This window comes from Prionailurus bengalensis, chromosome C1, assembly GCF_016509475.1.
Source record: "Prionailurus bengalensis isolate Pbe53 chromosome C1, Fcat_Pben_1.1_paternal_pri, whole genome shotgun sequence".
In the NCBI taxonomy this organism is placed as follows: Eukaryota; Metazoa; Chordata; class Mammalia; order Carnivora; family Felidae; genus Prionailurus; species Prionailurus bengalensis.
This window is the reverse complement of record NC_057345.1, coordinates 42,428,386-42,444,941: the sequence shown is the minus strand read 5'-3', so window position 1 is coordinate 42,444,941 and position 16,556 is coordinate 42,428,386. Positions and strand designations below refer to the sequence as shown.

General features: G+C 35.2%; 1 protein-coding gene across 16 annotated transcripts in view; it reads left to right on the top strand.

Moving 5' to 3' along the window:
• The window catches only part of TUT4 (terminal uridylyl transferase 4), a 136,891-nt gene that overhangs the window by 36,415 nt on the left and 83,920 nt on the right, over positions 1 to 16,556 (top strand). For all 16 annotated transcript variants that reach the window (XM_043574972.1, XM_043574982.1, XM_043574981.1 and 13 more), the window contains 2 exons: positions 333 to 496; positions 6,206 to 6,322. In XM_043574972.1, coding sequence (XP_043430907.1) covers positions 333 to 496; positions 6,206 to 6,322 — 281 coding nt within the window. The remainder of the gene's footprint in view (positions 1 to 332; positions 497 to 6,205; positions 6,323 to 16,556) is intronic.

Below are 16,556 nucleotides of genomic sequence, written 5' to 3'. Positions count from 1 at the left end.
GGACTTCAAATAGCTTTTTATCATACTTCAGACATTTTGCAAGATGGTTATAGTGTGTTAGCCTTCTGCAGTGAGTGTCAGTTAGATTTGTCTCTCTTGATAGGTTGGAAGAACAAGATAGGCATTTGACCCATGACATAGATTTTTCTTTGTGAATTCTGATACCATGTATATCTCTTACTTGAATCTTACATAAGTGTACCAACTTGTACAACTAAGGAATGTATAAGAATCTTTTTTCTGTATGTGCAGAAATTGAATGTTTTCCATTAAATTTTTTAAAAATTTATCAGTTCTGCTGATGGTAACTAAGTGGTTGCTTCCTTTTCCAGGTAAAATGAAGAATGATGAATCTAATAAAGAAAATTCTTCAGAGATGGACTATTTAGAAAATGCTACTGTGATAGATGAATCTGCATTGACACCTGAGCAGAGGCTAGGCTTGAAACAAGCAGAAGAACGCTTAGAAAGAGATCACATCTTTCGACTTGAAAAAGTATACTATGTCATTTTAGTTGTTTGGAGGAAGATGCATGTTTCATAACTTTTCTTTGCCAAGTACAGCTCTTTTTTTTTCTTTTATTGCTAAGGCAGAGATAGCTTTCATTTTTCCTAACTTCCCTCTTTCCTTCTTTCTTCTCTCCCTTTGTTCAGTAAATCCTTATATCTGTGAATCTGACTTCATTCATTCTCATTCCAGGGGTCAACAAACTATGGGGTTATCCTCTTTTTTTGCTTTTTGGTTGGTGAGTTTTGTGTTTTTTAAATTGTGATTAAAAAAACCCCTACTCCTTGTTTTTATAAACAAAAGTTTTATTGGTACACAGCTATGCCCATTTGTTTACCTATTGTCTGTGGCTGCTTTCATGCTACCATGGCAGAGTTGCATTGAGTAGTTGCTCTAGAGAGCATATAGCTTGCAAAGCATAAAATATTTATTATTTATCAAAGCATAAAATATTATTTACCAAAGTAAATATTTACCAAAGTAAAATATTTACCAAAGTATTACTTTGTCCCTTTACAGAAGAAGTTTGTTGACCCTTGATTTATTCACTCATCAATAGATACGGAGTGCTTGTTATTTTCTAGGTACTATGCTAGGCACTGGGGATATATTGGTGAAAGTGGCAGTTTATGAATTAGAAGTGAACAGTCCATTTGGAATGATAAATTAGTAAATACTATATGATGTATTACACTTTAACCCTTTTTCCTTGGTTTTCTACCTTTTCCTCTTTTTTCTCCCAAATTTACTGAGTATCTCCAGTGTATTAGGAACTGTTGTAGCCATTTGTATCTTGTTCCTGAGTACTAATTAATTTTTTAATCTAGAAATACACCTTCCTAGCCTTAATAAAAACACTGCTAGGTATTGAAGGAAAGAATCATAAATCAATCTGTTCATAAATAGATATTTGGGATATTTGTGAATATGTATACAAGGAAATAGGTAATCATTCTTGATAAATAAGAAAGGAAAGAAAGAAATGGTATAATTTTGTAGAGTTTAGAAAAATGAGGTCATATCTAAATTGAAGAAGGCGATCCTGGGTTATTAATAGGACAGAGTAGTCACCCTCTGAAAATAGAAAGGAATATTAAGGGCGTCGGGGCCCATAATGTAGAAGAGAATTTAGGTTCTATACTAGCTAGTCTCCCAAGCTAGTTAGAAGGAAGTCTTTTGCAATTTGCTATTTTACTTAGTCCTCTCTTTCCTATCATTTTCTTTTCCCTAAGTCTGGAATTAGTGCTATTCTGGATCTGTGTATTGTTAAGATAAATATTGAGTGCTTTTCATGTACCATGATCTAGTGATAAAAAGTTGAATTGGATGTGTGTGGCATTTTTAAAAACATGATGCTTCTCCTCTAGGAGTTTACTGATTAGAGAAAAACATGTAAGCAAATAACAGTAATAGTAACACTGTTGTTTGAAAATGGGATCTTAAAAGAGTGACCAGCTTGAATGCTTTATAAAGAGGTAACATTGGAATGGAGTCTGAAGGAGTAGTTAGGAATTGACTTGGTGAATTGGGGAAGGCTGATATAGGTGAATATTATATGGCATATATAAAGGAAATATGAAAGATGTGTTTTTAAGACAAGTTGGGGACTGGATGGGGTAAGATATGAAGCAGGAAAGATCAATCCCTGGGAAAAGGAAGAAGTTGGCCTGGAATGGATATTTGATGGTGGTGGGAAAGAATGGCCTGGGGTAAAAGAAAAGCTTGGAAGTGTGGAAGACGTATTATTTGTTGTTTGAATTTGGGCAATAATTATATAAAATGAGTGTGCCAGTACCAGCATAGATGTCTGTAATCTCTTTTCTTCCTGGCACCTCTTTGTCCTCCAAAACCTCTCGTTTCAATTGCGTGTATTTTTTTTTTTTAATGTTTTGTTTATTTTTGAGAGAGACAGAGAGACCAAGCATGAGCAGGGGAAGAGTAGGAGCAGAGAGAGAGGGAGACACAGAATCTGAAGCAGGCTCTAGGCGCTGAGCTGTCAGCACAGCTGAGCCAACCAGGTGCCCCAGTTGTTGAGTGTACTCTTAGTTAACCTTTTTTTTTTTTTTTTTTTTTACCAGCTTTAGACATTCATTAAGAATATTCTTTTTTTTTTTTAATTTTTTTTTTAACGTTTATTTATTTTTGAGACAGGGAGAGACACAGCACGAACGGGGGAGAGTCAGAGAGAGAGGGAGACACAGAATCCGAAACAGGCTCCAGGCTCTGAGCTGTCAGCACAGAGCCCGACGCGGGGCTCGAACCCATGGACCGTGAGATCATGACCTGAGCCGAAGTCGGACACGTAACCCACTGAGCCACCCAGGCGCCCCCATTAAGAATATTCTTAACTACTTGCTTTTGGTTTCATCAGGTCCTTTGGTTCACACTATACCCATAGATTATCTGATTGAGGAGTAAAGATGTAGATTTTTAAACTGTACCAAAGAAGGAATGAATCCAAGCTCTTAGATCAGAAGGGTAAATTTCCCCATAGTGAGTGTTAAATGTTGACTAGGAAATACTAGTTGACTAGTATTGTTGACTAGAATTTCCATGCCCAGAAAAAGGTTTATTAGTGTGTGTGTTTAATGGCAAAATAAAATATAACTATAATAAAGGAATTTTAAAACATTTTTTTATTTGTTTCTCCTGTGAAACTAGAAGCTTCATGATAGAACATTTTTGTCCTATTTCCTGTTGTACTTAATATATTGCCTTGCACATAGAAGTTAGCCAATAATTGGAGGTAGTTTGCTTAGTGATTAAAGTGTATGGGTTTCGGAGTCATAGGGTCTATCTCTGCCACTTACTGGTTGGGTAACATTGGATAAGTTATTTAACTTCTTTAAACCTCAGTTTCTTCATCATTAGAATAGAGTTGATAAATAACAGCTCATTGGCTGTTAGGAGGGCTAAATACAGTAATACAAGTAAAGTTCTTGGCATAGTGCCTGGTATGTAGTAACCACTAAATAAAGATCAGCTATTTGTAGAATTGAATTTACCAAGGAGACCAATTTTTCTTATTACATTCTAAGATGATAGAAGCAGTTTTCAGTGTTAGAGATTTATCCAAGGTCAATTGAGATGTCATCTCAAGCTTTCTGACTCCCCGTTCAGTGTTACAACAAATTTTTCTTATAAAAAAAATCCAGACAAGTCCTTGTCTGCTAATATTTTACAACTGAAAAACTCGTGTCATAAGTGATTTCATGACTCCCTCATCAATATTCATAGCTTCAGGTGTTCTGTATTTATGCTTTTGACTCCTGAATTGACCCTTCTTGCCACATTCACCACTCTTCTTGAACCAAGTCAACATCATCTCTCTTCTGGATTGTTGCAGTATGCTCATAATGGCTATAAGCTCTTCCTGCTTCTGTTCTTGAAGGAATTAGGAAGAAGGCAAGTGATCCCTTTAAAAGTAGATTAGATCTTGTAATTCTCTGCTTGAAAACCTTCAGTGTCTTCCTCTCACACTTGGAATAAAAGCCAGGGTCTTTTTAAGGGGCCTGTGACCTGGCCCCAATTACCCCTCTGCCAGTCATACACTAGGCTTTTTGCAGTTTCTCAAACATATTAGCACATTCCTGCCTCAGGGCCTTAGCATTAACATTTTCTTCTGCTTAGAATGTCTCTTACCAAATATCCACCCAGCTTAATCCTTCACTTCCTTTAAGTTTATCAGTAAAGTCTTAAGTAAGGACCCTTTTTTAAAAAAGTAGTTAATACTCCCACACCATATTCCTATTAATTTGTACATTTGTTTATTTATTACATGTCTCTGTACACTAGAATGTAAACTGTGAGAACAGAGAATTTGTTTTGTTTGTATTTCCCCAGCTCCTAGATAAATGTCTGACATAGTATGAGCTAAGAAGGTATTTAGGGAGTTAAGTATGAGTTGTGGTTAGAAACTAAGAGGTAGGAGTCTCTGCAAGGTCTTAATTCGTTCCCCAAGAAGGACAGATTTGAAAGAGTTTTTTTGGTTTGTTTTTTGTCTTTAAGTTTTTATTTAAATTCCAGTTAACATACAGTGTAATGATAGTGTCAGGTGTAAAATATAGTGATTCAGCACTTCCATACAACACTTGGTGCTGATCACAAGTGCTCTCCTTAATTCCTATCACCTATTTAACCCATCCTCGTACCCACTTCTCTTTTGGTAACCAGTTTGTTCTCTGTAGTTAAGCATCTGTTTCTTGCTTTGCCCCCCCTTCTCCCCTTTGCTCGTTTGTTTTGTTTCTTAAATGCTACATATGAGTGAAATCACATGGTATTTGTCTTTCTCTGACTTATTTCACTTAGCATAACTCTCGCTCCATCCATATCTTTGCAAATGGTGAAAGGATTTTTATATTACAAATCGAAATGACTATCGAACTGAATTTTCTTTTTTGCTTGTTGCCTTGGACAGATTATTTAATTCTTGAGATTTAGTTGCTTTGCCAGTAAAATGTGGAGTCATTAAATGATGGCTATATTTATTTTTAGTCTGGTAGGATTGTTGGTAAATTTGGGGTGAGAATCTTTTTGTCAGGAATTGCAGCCTATTGAAGATCGATCTGAGGGACGCCTGGGTGGTGCAGTCGGTTAAGCCTCCGACTTCAGCCAGGTCACGATCTCGTGGTCCGTGAGTTCGAGCCCCGCGTCAGGCTCTGGGCTGATGGCTCAGAGCCTGGAGCCAGTTTCCGATTCTGTGTCTCCTTCTCTCTCTGCCCCTCCCCCGTTCATGCTCTGTCTCTCTCTGTCCCAAAAATAAATAAATGTTGAAAAAAAAAAATTAAAAAAAAAAAAAGAAGATCGATCTGAGATAAAAATTTAAGCATTGCTGCAATTTCAGTATAAGGCACTAGAAATAATATTTTAAATTCAATGTGTATTTATTGTGTTTTTATAATTTTTCATTGTGTAATCAATATGGATAGAGCTGGTTTTGGATTCAGATATATATGAATTTAAATTCAGCATCTCCTACTTAATGTTGTATCCTTGTGAAAGTTACAAGCTGTATGAGCTTTTGTTTTCACATGTATAGAATGAAGATAATACCAATCTAATTGGATTATTAGGGGTATTAAAGTGACAAATTATATGTGAAAACACCTAGTATGGTGCCTAGCACATAACAGGCCCTTTGAAATTACTAAGTTTTTAAAAATTATTTCAAGAGTAGATTTATAAAGTATGACTAAAGTACTATGATAATTTTGTGTGTCAGAATTGTTCCCTTCGGAATAGTTGACTCAAGAGAGTATCCATTTATTCCCATGAGCTTGAGATTCATTGGAGTGATTTTGGAACTCAGCTTTTGAAACTGTCTTCCATATTTGCAGTTCATTCTTTTGAAATCCCCTATTTGAGGGTGGATTTTATTTTTTATAATAAAAAGACAAAGTTTGAAACTGGTTTTTGGGACAACATTGGAATAAGACTAAGTAACAAGACTGACTTTTTTATCCTACATTGGATTCTAAAGACTATATTACATTATCATGTTGTTTGAAATTAGTGTATAATCGCCTATGGTGACTGTTTTGAAAAGGACAACTATCTTTTCGGTATATAAGTACTGATATGTTTATTAAAAATTTATTCCTTTAATGCCTATTTTTGTTACTTATATTTATGTCATCCAAATATATAGTCAAAAATTTACTTCTCTGTTTTCTGAAAATGTATTTTTTGACTTTTCAGCGCTCACCAGAATATACCAATTGCCGATATCTATGCAAACTTTGCTTAATTCATATTGAAAACATCCAGGGAGCTCATAAACATATAAAGGAGAAACGACATAAGAAAAATATTTTGGTGAGTTCTTTTTACAAAATATTTTATTTATATTTTGAATGGTAAAACTATATCAAAGATTTATTTATGAAACCAAAAATGAGGCATTTGTCCAGTCTTATATTAGTAACTAAAATGATAGCATTAAAAACTGTGATTGACTTTATCTTAGGTGGTCAGGAGGTTCTTTTCAGAGACCAGTCTTTTCATCCTAAAGTATGTTGATTACTAAGTTTAAAACTGTCAGAGAGGGGCTCCTGGCTGTCTTATTTGGTAGAGCATGTGACTCTTGATCTCCAGGTTGTAAATTTGAGCCCCATGTTGGGTGTATAGATAACTTAAAAATAAAACCGAAATGAATGCATGAATGAATACATACATACTTACATACATACATACATAACTGTCAAGTACAGTCAGTCCACCTGATATTTATTGAGATTTTATGTGCTTGGTCTAGGCAGCGGTGAACAAGATAGTCGTGATTCCTACCCTCAGAGTGTCTAAAGTATTGGTGAAAGGCGTACACTGAAAAAGAATTTAAGTATAACGAGTTTTATTAAAGGGAGAAATGTGGTGCTAAGGAAGTGTACAAGAATGTTTTACTTAGTCTGCAACAGAGACAGTTTATCTGAGAAAGTGTCATTTGAGTTGAACTTTGAAGTAGTTTAAAAGAAAGGTGAATGGCACAGAGGAGTAAGCTGAGGGCATTTTACACAAAAAAGTATGAATAAAGTTCTCTAAGTTAGGAAATGATGTGGCATATTAGGAACTGAAAATGTCTAGTGTGACTGGGGCAAAGAGAGATAGGACGAAAATGATGTGAGGTGAAGGTAGAGAAGTCCAGACCATGTAGGGCTTTATGATGATTAGACTTTGGGAATTCATAATTTTTTAGTTAGCTATTTTTGTTTGAACATTTCGTAGACATAGATACGAATGGTGTTTTTAAAAATGATTAGTATTTTAGCTATTTAATTTTTTCTTTTCAAAGTTGTAATATTAATACTATGTAATCTACTTATGTCTCAGTCTCTGCTGGTGTATTTTCTCTGAGAAATACTCTTACCTGATCTTCCCAAAAAGTCTGGATTAGGTATTTCTGTGCTTGCATAGCAGCTTGATCAGAATGTATTGTGCATGTCTGCTTTCTCTCCTTTTCTTCTACACTTTCAATATCCAGTATTCTAGCAGGTAGGTTTAGTGTCTTATTTTTGTTTCTATATTGCTTAGGACAGTGTCTGACACATAGTAGGTGTTCAGTACATCTTTCTTGAAAAAATGAATGCATTGAATAAAATCAGAAATTCGGAAAAGAAATTCAGATTTTATTAGCCTATTTTGATTTAATTAGAGCTTCATAAGACTTAATGGAACAGAGACAAAGTGGTAGTTTAGGAGATAATAACTGAGAAATTTCAAGAAATGTTGAATGATGCTACTCATTAATTCCAGGAACCTCAGGGAGTTCCAAACAAGAAACTTAAAAAGAAAGCCAATACACATTATATACTTTATAAGGAAATGTTAGAACATTACAAAAAAGCAAACAAACCTTAAAAACAGTCGTACTGGACTTCTGCTTTTGTTGAAATTGGAATAAAAAGGACTAGATTTACCTCACTCTTGAAATAACCAAAGGGGAAAAAAGGATAAAAATAGCTAACAGTGGTTTTCAAGCAATGAAGGACAGGCAGTGAATGGAAAACAAATGAGGTGAACCCAATGATTACTCCAGTTTGATTTCCATACTGCATTATAGGGAGAGGAACTCAATGAACTCCCAGAGGTGAGATGAACTTTAGTCCAGGGAATCCAGGGTGGCTAGAGTTTGTAGGATAGAATAACAAAAAAGAGAAAGCTTTTTTGTTGGAGAAACAAAAAAGAGAAAGCTTTCTTGTTGAAGAAACAAAAAAGAGAAAGGGGTGCCCAGGTGGCTTAGTCGGTTAAGCATTCCACTTGGGTTTGGCTTTGGTCATGATCTCACAGTTTGCTAGTTCGAGCCTTGCTGACAGTACAGAGCCTGCTTAGGATTCTTTCCCCGTCTCTTTGCCCCTCCCCTGCTTGTGCTCTCTCTCTCTTTCTCTCAAAATAAATAAATAAACTTGAAAAAAAAGAAAAAAAAAAAAAGAAATCCATAGGTGTAAAGACAGTCCCCTCAGAGTATTCAATACAGTACTGATTGGTACATGCATGTGAGAAAGCTGCCTAGAGCCAGGGAAAGAATCATCTGATGGAATTCAAACAGTGCTTGATGCTCACATAGGGCTTTGAACAGTAAGTACCTTGCCACTATCCAGACTGGAAAACCTTCATGGGCATTGGGTGGAGTATGCAGAAAGATTCTGTTTCAGGAGTGGGGAGTATATAACCCTAAACTAAATGCAGTCTGATCCTGACTAAAGTATTTAAAAGACAAGACCCAAAAGTACAGTTTCCAGTGTTTCAGACCAAAGGTTGAGAATGTTTATAGAAACACAGTATATCCATCACCACAAAAAAAGTTCATGTTGGCATTCAAAGATTATCAGGCATACAATGAAGCAGGAGAACACAAACCATGATGAGGGGAAAAACTGATTAAATTGACTCGAGAATTAGCAGAGGAAGACATCAAGGCAGTTAACTATATTCCTGATATTCCAAAAATTAAAGAGACTTGGAAGATATAAAAAAGATTACAATTGAATTTATAGTAATGAAAACTACAGGGTCTAAGATGAAAAATACACTGGGTAGGACTAATGGCAGATCAGACGTTGCAAAAGAAAAAGTGAACTTGAACATATGATAATGGAGGCCATCCAAAATGAAATAGAAAGAGGAAAAAACTTGAAAAAAAGAAATAAAAGGTCACCCTTGAGCTCTGGGATAATTGATAATTTGTGTGCCAGTACACATATTCCAGAACACTGAAGAAGAGTATGGCTTCCTAACTGAGTCCATGAGGCCTATGTTTTTCTGATATCAAAACCAGAAAAAGACGTTACAATAAAAGAAAGCTTAAGCCCTATATCCCTCATGAATAAAAATGCAAAAATTCTAAACATTATTTTAGCAAGTTGAATCTAAGAATAATTTTAAGGAAGAAATATATTATGACCAAGTGGGGCTTTATTCCAAGAGTGCAGTTTTGGTTTAGAAAACCAATGAATGTAATTTATCATATTAACAAACCAAAAAAACTATTTGATCATTTCAGTAGATACTGAAAAAGCATTTAAAAAAGTTCTTATAAAAAGTCTCAGCAAGGGGCTCCTGGGTGGCTCAGTTGGTTAAGCGTCCAACTCTTGATCTTGACTCAGGTCTCAAGTTGATGAGTTCAAGCCCTGCATCAGGCTCTGCAAAGCTAGGAATAGAAGAGAACTTCCTCAATGTGATAAAGAACATCTATGAAAAACATACAGCTAATATCATACTTAATGGTGAAAGACTGAACACTCACTGTCTCCCTAAGATTAGGAGAAAAGATAGATACGAAAATGGCATAGCTTGGGGAGCCTGCGTGGCTCAGTCAGTTAAGTGTCTGACTTCAGCTCAGGTCATGATCTCACAGTCTATGAGCTCAAGCCCCGTGTCGGGCTCTGTGCTGACAGCTCAGAGCCTGGATCCTGCTTCAGATTCTGTGTCTCCCTCTCTCTCTGCCCCTCCCCTGATCATGCTCTGTCTCTCTCTGTCTCAAAAATAAATAAAAACATTAAAAAAAAAATGGTATAGCTCTTGTGAAAATAGTATTGTGTTTCCTCAAGAAATTAAAAGTGGAATTACTGGGGTGCCTGGGTGGCTCAGTCAAGCATCTGACTTCGGCTCAGGGTCATGATCTCATGGTTCATGAGTTTGAGCCCTGCGTTGGGCTCTGTGCTGGCAGATCAGTCTGGAGCCTGCTTCAGATTCTGTGTCTCCCTCTCTTTCTCTGCCCCTCCCCTGTTTGTGCTCTCTCCCTCTCAAAAATAAATAAGTAAACATTAAAATAAAAAAGAATTACCATATGATCCAGCAGTTACACTTCTGAGTGTATGCTTGGAAGAACTGAAAGCAGGGTCTTGAAGAAATATTTGTACACCTGTGTTCATAGTGCATCATTCATAATGACTAAAACATAGAAGCCACCCAAGTGTCCATCTGTAGATGAATGGGTCAGCAAAATGTTATATAAACATACAATGGGTGATAAAAAGGAAGGAAATTCTGATATACTATAACATGGATGAATCTTGAGGACATTTTGCTAAATAAAGTAAGCCAGTAACAAAAAGACAAATACTATATGAATTCATTTGTGAGATATTTAGAATAGACAAAATCATAGAGAAAGTAGAATGGTGGTTGCCAGAACCTTGCAGAGATGAGGGAATGGGGAGTTATCATGAGTGGATATAGAGTATCAGTTTTGTAAGATGGAAATTCTGTGGATGGATGATAGTGATGGTTGTACAGTATGAATTTACTTAATGTCACTGAAATGTACCCTAAACAGTTAAGATAGTGAAATTTATGTGGTGTATATTTTATGACATTAAAAAAATTGGAGAAGAAAGAAGATAATGTTCACTCTTAACACTTTTATTCAATATTGTATTAGAGGTTCTAAAAGAAATAGCAAAACTGTATTTATAGACAATATAATTGTTTATATAGAATATTTAGTGAAATCTAGAAGTTAAAAAAAACCCTATTTAAAATAGCATCAAAATATGCAAAGCTTGTGTACAGAAAACTATAAAACATTCCTGAGAGAAATCAAAGAGCTAAATAAATGGAGAAATCGTCTTGTTTGGGTGTTAGAAGAATTAATATTATTGTCAGTTCTTTCTAAACTGATGAATAGATTCAACATAATCCCAGCCAAAATCCTGATTTAAAAACTGATTCTAAAATTCATATAAGAACACAAAGGCTGTATCTAGAAGATCCAAAACAACCTTGAAAGAGAACAAAGGTGGAAGACTAATACACTTTATTTCCAGACTTAACAAAGCCACAATAATCAAGACAGTGTGGTACTGGCATCAAGTGGACTAATAGATCAGTGGAACAGAATGGTGAGTCTAGAAATAGGCCCACACATGTGTGAACAACTGATTTTTGATGTTCAAAAGCAATTCAGTGGAGAAATGATAGTCTTCTAAATGTACGGCTCTAGAATAATTAGATCCATAAGTTGTACTGTATAAAAAAATTACTCAAAATGAATAACAGACATAAATGTAAAACCTAAAAGCATAAAATTTCCAGAAGAAACTATAGGAAAAAATGTTTATAACCTTGGGTTAGTCACAATTTTAAAAAATATGACACTAAAGGACACAAATGATTAATGAGACTTCCTCAAAATTGCAAACTTCAGTTCCTGGAAGATACTATTCAAAAAATGATGATATTAGCTACAGACTGGGAGAAAATACTTGCAAATCATGTATCTGGCAATAATTTATATGTAGAAGGTAGAAACAACTTTGAAAGCTCACTAATAAGCATAATGAGCACTGAGAAATGTATAAAATTGTTGAATCATTATATTGTGTATCTGAAACTAAATACAACATTGTATGTTAATTATACTTCAATAAAAAAATTAAAAACCTCAGTAATAAACAGTCCAATAAAAGTATGGGCAGAAGATTGGAGTTGACACTTCATTACAAAAGATACAGATATCAAACACATGAAAAGATGTTCAACGTTCTGTATCTTTACATTAGGGAAATCAATACAAGAATAGCTAAAAATAAAAAAAAAAGTAACTGTACCAAGGTTTGTCAAGGATGTGGACACCGAACTGTAAGTCACAAACAGTACTGATGGAAATGTAAAGTAGTACTTGCACTTTTTAAAAACTTTTAGTTATTTTCAATAATTTTTTAATTGAGATATAATTGAGATTTAATTGAGATACATAGTTTTAGGTAGACAGCATAATGATTCACTATACGTTTTGCAAACTGATCACAATAAGTCTGGTTGTACAGCACCACACATAATAAATTTTTTGTCTTGAGGTGAGAACTTTTAATATTGACTCTCTTAGCAACTTTCAAATATACAATGCATTATTACTAATTGTGGTCACCATGCTGTACATTACATTCCTAAGATTTATTTATTTTATAACTGAAAGTTTGTACCATCTAATCACTTTCACCCATCTTGCTCATCCCGACCAATCAGTTCTCTGTATGTATGTATGTATGTATGTATGTATTTATTTATTTATTTTCAATATATGAAATATATTGTCAAATTGGTTTCCATACAACACCCAGTGCTCATCCCAAAAGGTGCCCTCCTCAATACCCATCGCCCACCCTCCCCTCCCTCCCACCCCCCATCAACCCTCAGTTTGTTTTCAGTTTTTAAGAGTCTCTTATGCCTTGGCTCTCTCCCACTCTAACCTCTTTTTTTTTTTTTTTTCCTTCCCCTCCCCCATGGGTTTCTGTTAAGTTTCTCAGGATCCACATAAGAGTGAAAACATATGGTATCTGTCTTTCTCTGTATGGCTTATTTCACTTAGCATCACACTCTCCAGTTCCATCCACGTTGCTACAAAGGGCCATATTTCGTTCTTTCTCATTGCCATATAGTACTCCATTGTGTATATAAACCACAATTTCTTTATCCATTCATCAGTTGATGGACATTAGGCTCTTTCCACAATTTGGCTATTGTTGAGAGTGCTGCTATAAACATTGGGGTATAAGTGCCCCTATGCATCAGTACTCCTGTATCCCTTGGGTAAATTCCTGTCTCACATTCAGGTCCTTTATCCATTTTGAGTTTATTTTTGTGAATGGTGTAAGAAAGTGGTCTAGTTTCAACCTTCTGCATGTTGCTGTCCAGTTCTCCCAGCACTATTTGTTAAAGAGACTGTCTTTTTTCCATTGGATATTCTTTCCTGCTTTGTCAAAGATTAGTTGGCCATACGTTTGTGGGTCTAGTTCTGGGGTTTCTATTCTATTCCATTGGTCTATGTGTCTGTTTTTGTGCCAATACCATGCTGTCTTGATGATGACAGCTTTGTAGTAGAGGCTAAAGTCTGGGATTGTGATGCCTCCTGCTTTGGTCTTCTTCTTCAAAATTACTTTGGCTATTCGGGGCCTTTTGTGTTTCCATATGAATTTTAGAATTGCTTGTTCTAGCTTCGAGAAGAATGCTGGTATCAGTTCTCTGTATTTATGAGTTCAGTTTGTGTTTTTTAGATTCCACGTATAAGTGAGATCATGTAGGATTTCTTTCTCTGTCTTATTTCACTTAACATAATGACCTCAGCATCCATCCCTGTTATAAATGTCTTTCTTTTTTTGGCTGAGTAATTTCTGTTGTATATATACACACACATACACAATGGGAAGTATATATCTATATCTATCACATTTTTCATTCATCCATTCATGGGTACTTAGGTTGTTTCCATGTATTGGCTATTAGAAGTAATGCTGCAGTGAACATGAGGAGGTACAATATCTTTTTGAGTTAGCGTTTTTGTTTCCTTTGGGTAAGTACCCAGAAGTGGAATTGTTGGATCATGTGGTAGTACATCCACTTTTGAAAACACTTCAGCCGTTTGAAAGAAGTTAAACATACACCTAATACACTATCAGCTATTCTATTACTATGTATTTACCCAGTAGAAGTGAAAGCATATGTCTGTACAAATACTTGTATACTAATGTTTATGGCAGCTTTATATGCAATTATTAGTCAAAAAATGCAGAGAAGCCAAATGTACATGAATAGGTAGGTGAAAGGATATACAAATTGTGGTATATATTCATACCATGTTACTCTGTTTGGCATAAAAAGGAATGATCTGTTGATATATACAACACAGATGAATCTTAACATAATTAACATGAGTGAAAGAAGCCAGATAAAAATGAGTGTGTATTGTGTGATTCCATTTATGTAAAACTCTAGAAAATGCAAACTAAACTGTAGTTGTCAAAAGCAGGTCATTGGTTGCCCAAGTATGTGTGTAAAAGGGTGGGAGAGTGGTTACAAAGGGATATGAAGGAATTTTTATGTGTGATTGATACATTTATTACGTTGACTACAGTGATGGTTTTATGGTGGTATATGTATGTCAGATATCAGCCAAATTGTAAACTTTATATTTGTGCTGTTTATGTCAATTATATTTCAGTAAAGTGCTTTTTATAAAAGCAGTAAAAAAGAAAAGGTGGGGTCACCCGTAAAGGTGTGTCTAACAATATCTTAGCACAATATCTTAACAATATCTAACAATAGTAAGCACAGAATATATTGATGGATAAATGAAGTGAGTTAACCTCCAAAAGACCCTCAGTAAAGGAAGTTCTAAAGGCTGTATTTTAGACTAAAAATGATCTTTGAGGAAATAAGAGAGTTGGAAGAAGGATTGGAGAGTTAAAGATACATCGGTTGAATAAAATGACAGTAACAACAACAACAACAATAGTATTCAGTTTGTCATGGAGAAAAATGCAGGCTAGTACTAAAATACTAACAATAATAGGATGTAAATTTCGAGAGGGTTATCCAAATTAAAACTTTAAAAAGATTTTCTGGTTTGGAGGAGAATAAAAGATACTGGTTTGTTTTAGATATTGTTAGGTTAAGTATCCATGTTGAAATACCTAGGGTATACATTTTATGAGTAGCAAAAAAGTATAACCTCTGAACTATTAGAGGTAGAAAGATTGAATAAGATAATGAAAAAGCCTCCATCCCAAACAATGGGCAGATTTGGGGTAGGGCACAAGGCTTGATGGTGTCAGGAAAAACAGATTAAAAAGCTCAATCATACTAATTTTATGCATATCCAAAAAGATAATTGAACTATATTTTCCAGTAAAAAGACTAATATAGATTTTTTTTTTTAATTTATAAAGAATTTATTGTGTACCTTCAGCTTCTGCTTTAGGTACTGCTGCTACGGAAATGTAAAAAGAAGTACAGCTCCATAACCTGTGGACATAAGGAGTTTGCGGGCATATAAGCAAATGGTTGATTGAGAAACAATGTGGTTAAGTGTCATAGTAGATGGTTTTTAGAATATGGTATGACAGCAGATTGGGACTTATGTAGCAGTTTGTGTAGTGAGTCAGAAAAGGTGAATAGAGAACATGATCCTGGTTCTTAATAATGTTAGCCAAATGTAGAAATGAGAATGTATCTTTATGGAAGAGAAACCATCACGTGGAGGGTTGGTTTGAGGCAAGAAATGGCAGAGTGTGTTCAGGAAACAAGTAGTAGTTTAGCATAACTGAAGCACACAAAGGAGAGGATGAAATATATGGATAATTGGACAGTTAGGCAAAAGCCTGATCATGAATGAATATGTATACTTACACTGTTTGAATTTTATTTTGAGGTTTATGGAGCTTAATGACATGTATTTTGCAAACTCTTTCATACTCAAGTGTGAAAGAATCTTTTGAACCACTTGACACCTGTCAGAATGGCTAACATTAACAATTCAGGCAACAACAGATGTTGACGAGGATGCGGAGAAAGAGGATCTCTTTTGCATTGTTGGTGGGAATGCAAGTTGATGCAGCCAGCTTGGAAAACAGTATGGAGGTTCCTCAAAAAAATCAAAATAGAACTACCCTACTACCCAGCAATTGCACTAGTAGGTATTTATCCAAGGGATACAGGTGTGCTGTTTTGAAGGGACACATGCACCCCCATGTTTATAGCAGCACTGTCAACAATAGCCAAAGTATGGAAAGAGCCCAAATGTCCCTCAATGGATGAATGGATAAAGAAGATGTGGTATATATATACAATGGAGTATTATTCCGCAATCAAAAAGAATGAAATCTTGCCATTTGCAACTACATGGATAGAACTGGAGGGTATTAGGCTAAGTGAAATTAGAGAAATACAAACATCATGTGAGTTCACTCATATGAGGACTTTAAGGGACAAAACAGATGAACATAAGGGAAGGGAAACAAAAATAATATAAAAACAGGGAGGGGGACAAAACAGAAGAGACTCATAAATATGGAGAACAAACTGAGGGTTACTGGAGGGGTTGTGGGAGGGGGGATGGGCTAAATGCGTAAGGGGCACTAAGGAATCTACTCCTGAAATCATTGTTGCACTATATACTAACTAATTTGGAAGTAAATTAAAAAAAAAAAAAAAAAAAGAATCTTTTGAAAGGTCTAGGTTTGGGGAGACCAGTTAGTCTCTCATGATAATCCAGTCAGGCAATGATGAACATTTGATAAGAAGGAGTAGATAGTCAGAATGGAGTTGAGGTTAGAAC